This window comes from Nicotiana sylvestris, chromosome 9 (assembly GCF_000393655.2).
Source record: "Nicotiana sylvestris chromosome 9, ASM39365v2, whole genome shotgun sequence".
In the NCBI taxonomy this organism is placed as follows: domain Eukaryota; kingdom Viridiplantae; phylum Streptophyta; class Magnoliopsida; order Solanales; family Solanaceae; genus Nicotiana; species Nicotiana sylvestris.
This window is the reverse complement of record NC_091065.1, coordinates 121,962,058-121,968,276: the sequence shown is the minus strand read 5'-3', so window position 1 is coordinate 121,968,276 and position 6,219 is coordinate 121,962,058. Positions and strand designations below refer to the sequence as shown.

Genomic DNA, 6,219 nt, shown 5'->3' with positions numbered 1-6,219 from the left:
GAGATATTGCCCAAGGGACGGATTTGTTAACATTGTGCCCGAGGGGCGAACCTTTATGTACTTATCTTTTTTATTTACCTGTCATGTACTTGTTTAATTGTGTAATTGTGCTCGAGGGGCGGATCTTATATGCTAATCTGTTCTAATTGCTTGCATTGAATTGCTTAACTGTTGAAAAGCCATTTTTGAAGAAGTTTAAACTGAGCTAAGGTCCTTAAGAGATTTCACAGCTTCATTGCTTTCTTACTGGTTTTGTACTGCTTCTATACAACATGTTGTTGTACTCTTCGTGATTTCCTATCACTCAGTCTTCATTTATTTTTATTACTCACTGAGTTGGAAATACTCACTTTACTCCATGCACCTTGTGTATAGATTCAGGTATTTCTGAACCCGGTAGCAGGTATTGGTTGCTCAGAGGCAGAGTCATCGGAGTTTAGCAAGGTAGTTGCCCGACGTTCGTTGCACTACTTTTCTCCCTCTCTATTTCATTAGACTATATTTAGTATATTTTTTACTCTAGTTGTATTCAGACCTTAGTAGATGTTTATGACTAGTGACACCCCGATATCGGGTTGTGTTGGGTTTGTTTTTCCACAAATTATACTATTAACTACTTATTTTTGAGATTTTATCATGTTTACGACTTAATACTTATTATTTTATTGCTTAAGATTGGAATGGGAATGTGTCGACTGGCCTCCTCTTCACGAGAGGCGCCATCAAGACCGGGTCCGGGTTTAGGATCATGGCATTTCATGATTTAAATAAAATAAACATGCACAGACAATTGCAAACAATTAACAAAAATCCCGCAAAAAATCTACAAAATTGCAAATAATGGGAAAAGTTATTTTCTTAGAGTTTATGGGAGTAATTCCTATATGGCAAAAATCACGTGCTCACAGCGTGTTGTCGACATGATTAGGCATTTTGCAAACATGGCCGAGGGGGTACCTTTTACCCTTGATTATCTAATTAAGATGTACAGCCCCCGACTGTATCAAGGCGGCCTGATTAAGCTTCAGCGTCGGGCTCCGAAGGCTTTCTTCGCCTGTACTGATGAAGGCAAGGACATAGGATGGATAAGTCGCTTTGTCCGAGTTAGGACTTCGGATCTAATTCCTATTGAAAGGATGCTATTTCTCGAGGAATGGAACATGAATCGTAAGTGAATATGTCGATTAAGTACTTTTTCTTCTCTCTAGACCTTTTTCCCTCTTGAACTAACTTCCTTTGTTGCTACAGATGTTGAGTGGTACCCTGGTGCGGTGAAGTATCTTTCGGGCTGGGTTCGCCATCTCGATTTGACTTACCCATATGTTAAGCGCATATGGCACGATCTAGCCAAGGGCCGATGGGAAGCTAAAAATTACGGTAAGGTTTCTCTTTTGTCGTACTTGAGCTCGACACAGGAGGTACCCCTTAATCGTATTCTAAACTTTTGTAACTGCCTCTGTGTTTATGCAGGCCTAGGAGATGCTTCTTTGATGAGGGAAGGTACCTCCGGGGAGGCGGATACTTTAATTCTTGCTAAGGAGAAGAAAAGAAAAAGAAAATCGCCAACTAAATCATCGAAACCGAAGAAGCCGAAAGTTCAAAAGCCTGACATTGATTCAGAGGCCCTAACTTCGGAAGCAACGGAGGGCCCCCAAGCTGGGGGTGGAGAGAAAGATGACTCCCCGCTAGTGCCCGGGAAAGGAGGAAGCGTGAGCCTTCAGATCTTGCCGAGCCGATGGCTATTGAGCCGACGACAGATAAATTAAAAGTTGCACATGTTGTCCCATCTCGAGCCGAGGACGCTCTCGAGGATGGGTCAGATGATGTTCCTAGGCTGTTTGACGGTCAAAACATTTCTCGAGCCAAGGGGTATTTGGTAGAAGAGTCAAGGGAGCCCAGTCCTGAAGTTCCTCAGAGGCAAGGGAAAGCCCTGATCGATCTAGCCGGAGTTATTGGAGTGGGTGACTCTCTGCCAGGTTTGACACTCCCTCCGAGGGGGATTCGAGATGCCAATAATAGAGAAATTTCCGATACGGGGACCTCCCTCGGGGGGAATGACTTGTTTGAAGGTCTCCTCACTAGGGTCGGAGAAAACCCCAATCTTAACGCCTCCCACATTTTTTAGGAAGTCGAGAGGCTCCGCAAGAAGGTAATCATTCATCGATTATGCTCTAAGTTCTTATCCTCATCTTCCTAATTTTTTTCTTTTATGCTTTCAGATCATAGTGCTTTATAATAAGGCAAGCAAGCCGAGCTAGCCCACTATGAGAAAGAGTGCAGAAGGCTCTCATCAGAGGCTGACGAGTTCAGAGCTCTTTCTACCAAAAAGGAGGAAGAAATTTGCGACCTTCGGGCTCGTTTGGAGATGATGTCTCGAGAGTGGATCGATCTTGCCGAGCAGGTAATACGGCCTTCGCATGTCTCTATTTTTGTGCTTCCCCGACTTTAGCGTTTAACACCTTTGGTTGATTTTTGCAGCTTGAGAAGAAAGATGCCCTGATGGCGGAGGGGCTTAGAGTCAGGGATGCTGATATTCTCGGACTTAGGCAGCGTGTGGACGAGATGGCCTCCGAGATAGATACCCTCCAGTGGAAGTTGACTTTGGTTGAGTGTTGCCTTCAGGAGGCGATAGCGAATAGTGGTAAGTATAAAGATCTCCATGCTGAATCGGTGGCCGCGATATCCACAGCCAAGGCCAAGGCCGATCCGCTCATTTCCTTGTACCGGAAAGATGTCGCCTCTGCAAATACTCGGGCCAGGAAGGTCTTTAAGGATGCCAAGTTTGAACTGGCCCGAGCCCTGGAGCGTGCCTGGTTAAAGTTTCGGAGACAAACTCTCGAGGATGTATATGCAGGGGGCATTGATTTGTCTGTTAAGATCGATAAGGTAAAGGACTTAGCGGAAGGGTTGGCGGCCTCGCTTACTTCTGATGAGGATTCAACTAGTGGCTCAGAGAGCGGTGGAGATGAAGAAAAAATCCCCAAGGGTGAAGAAGCCGTTGATGACCAGGGTGCTGAGGGTCAAGCTGTCGAGGGCGCAGCTCTTGAGGGAACTCCATCCGACCAAGTGACTCCAACAGAGGATTAGTCTTTCTTTTTTTCTGTGTAAGGGCCCTCCTGAGCTTTGTAAACATTTTTCACCAATATAAAAATTTCCTTATTTCGCCTTCGATTTGTGCTGAGCCCCATTCTGCCTTCGTTCGCAAAAAATTCAAATGTTGACTCTAGCGATTAGTCCAAATATTGGGCCTGGAACATCACAAACCCTTAGGTTATTAATTGATTGACACGATGCTTCGTAAAGTCCTTTTACAAATAGTCCCCGAGCGAGGACTTACTCGAACTCGGGCAGCCTTTGGGCTTAATATTCGAGAGAGCGTTTGCTCGAACTCGAAGTAAGGATAGTCCTGAGGATTTATGAATAGTCCCCGAGTGAGAACTGGCTCGAACTCGGGTAGCCTTTGGGCTTAATAGTCAAGCAAGTATTTGTTCGTACTCGAAGTAAGGATAGCCCTGAGGCATTACGTGTAGTCCCCAAGTGGGGACTCAGGTTGCCCTTGGGCTTAATAGTCAAGTGAGCGTTCGCTCGAACTCGAAGTAAGGATAGCCCTAAGGCTTTATGAATAATCCCGGAGTGAGAACTAGCTCGAAATCGGGTAGCCCTTGGGCTTAATAGTTGAGCGAGCGTTCACTCGAACTCGAAGTAAGGATAGCCCTGAGGCTTTATGAATAGTCCCTAAGTGAGAACTGGCTTGAACTTGGGTAGCCCTTGGGCTTAATAATCGGGCGAGCGTTCGCTCGAACTCGAAGTAAAGATAGACCTGAGGTTTTTTAGGCTGGCCCTTAGGCTCTTACGCATCGGCCCTTGTGTTAGCTTCAAGATTTCACGTATTAATTTTGATGATAACAAACCAACACAATTATTAATCAAAGAACACTTACTTGTGGTAATCTTGTTTCTGCACAGGTTTATTCATGAAAGAAGATACTGGTAAAGATCTAGACAAATACGGGAAAGAGAATATCATGTGAAGAATTTATCAATGAAGATTCCTTTCAGAGAGTTAATCTCCAAGCATCATAGAAGGAATAATATTTGAAAGTCAAGTGTCAAATATTGGATGGCTTACTATAATATTGGAAGAAGAATCTACGGAAATTATAGAAGGAAAGTTTTTCAATATCTTGAAAGGAAAGTTGCTAAAATTATGGAGAAGATCTATTATTTTATAGCAGAAAGATATTACAAGGCCAAGGAAGAATATATTTTCTATGGAAAGAAATATATTATGGTGTAGTAAAATTTATATTATGGAAAGAGATTATTTTCCAAGATCAAGAAAGGAATATTTCCCATATAAAAAGGAAGAACTTTTACAATGACTTATTGGAAGAAAATGAGGAATATTTTGTGGAAGAATCTTGCAAAGCAACATGATTATGCACGGGAGACTTGGAAGGCATAATGTCCAAAGTTATAAAAAGAATTAAGGAAGGAGTTGTAATCAAGATTCTTACACTATTCAATCAAGGTGTCAGACAAGGAAAGAAAATCATTCAATGCATAATTGGAAGGATACTCATCAATTTACCTTATTCAAAGGAAAGCAACAATATCTCTGCCTAGATCTAATATATTGTATGAGAAGATTGACCAAACAAGAAATCATTGGAGTAGCAGATTATGGAAACAAATAAAGAAACAACAATCAAATTCCCTTGGATTAAGCTAATTGCCATAACAAGTTTAAAGGGGTATAAATATATGAGCTCTATGAAGGAAGAAAGCACGCAACCTTCTATACAATTGTCTACCCAACTACAAGTTCTTTATTCTACTCTTAACAAGCATTATAATTCACTTTAGTAGATTTACTGTGTACCTAAAAGAGATAAGAGATACAAAAATATTGGAGAGGCATTGTGTCCTAGAGGTTGTGTCATTTTTCATTTCTTTGGTGAGCGAGTGAAAACCAAAGGGTCGTTGTTGGTGAGCGAGTGAAAACCAACCCTGTCAGTATTGGTGGTGATCGCTGAAAATCACAAAGGATGTAGTCAATTCAATTTACAAAGATCTCTAAAAGACAACACTCTTGCAACCCAAGAGGACTGGATTAGGATACCACATTGGTTCTGAACCAGTATAAAATTCCTGGTGTCATTTGCCTTTGTCGCTCTCGTATTATATTCTATTCCTTTACTATTTATTGTGATTAACACTTATTTAAATCGAAAGAACTAACAGTTATGTGTAGGTTGTCTCTGCATAAGTCGACTAGACCTAAAGAGTAGTCGACTAGAAATATAAAAAGGCTACAATTCACCCCTTTCCCCCCTCCTGTACTTTCAACTGGTATCAGAGCAGGTCTCACATTTTTATTTTTGCTTAACAACAAGTGAGAAAAGATCATGTCAGCATACACAGTTATCAGAGCCTTACTCCAAGAGGGAACTTCTGCATTAAGACCACCATACTTCAACGGACAGTATTACACCCACTAGAAAGTTTGAATGTAAGCTTTTATCAAATCTTATAATGTCAAAGTTTGGCGAGTCATCAAGAAGGGTGACTTTCCTCTCCTACAGTCCAAACAAGAAAAGAAACCAGAAGGACACGTATCTACTAAAACCCTTGATATTGATGACTATACTGATGAGCATATGGCAATCACGCAGATAAATTCAAAGGAAAAAAATCAATTATACAATGCTATAAGCAGAGAAGATTTTGAAAAAATATCAAGTTGTGACACAGCCAAAGAAATGTGGGATAAACTTGAAGTTACCTATGAAGGTACCAGTAAAGTAAAAGAGACAATGATAAACCATCTGATTCGTGATTATGAGTTGTTTCAAATGAAGGAAGATGAATCCACTGAAGACATGTTTGGCTGATTTGGCAAAATAGTTGGAGATCTAAAATCCTTTGGAAGACCATATTCAAGTGGTGAACAAATCAGAAAGATTCTAAGAAGTTTACCCACTTTATGGCAACCAAAAGTTGTTACTCTTGAATATGGAGATCTCGACAAACTATCATATGATGAACTTCGTGGAGACTTTATAGCCTTTGAGCAAACCCATCTCAAAAAACATGAACATTAAGAGAAGAAAAAGAGTGTTGTTTCTAAATCAACTATTGCTGAGTCTGAAAGAGAAGCCGAAGAAGAAGGAGACATACGTCAAAATGATATTGCATTATTTTCTAGAGTTGTCTCCA

At 41.1% G+C, this 6,219-nt stretch overlaps 1 protein-coding gene across 1 annotated transcript; it reads left to right on the top strand.

Moving 5' to 3' along the window:
• Positions 1–4,464: 4,464 nt before the first annotated feature.
• On the top strand, positions 4,465–5,894 carry LOC138878150 (uncharacterized). The gene is made up of 2 exons (XM_070157814.1): positions 4,465–4,531; positions 5,545–5,894. The coding sequence occupies exons 1-2, from the start codon at positions 4,465–4,467 to the stop codon at positions 5,892–5,894; spliced, it is 417 nt and encodes a 138-aa protein (XP_070013915.1).
• The last annotated feature ends 325 nt before the right edge of the window (positions 5,895–6,219 follow it).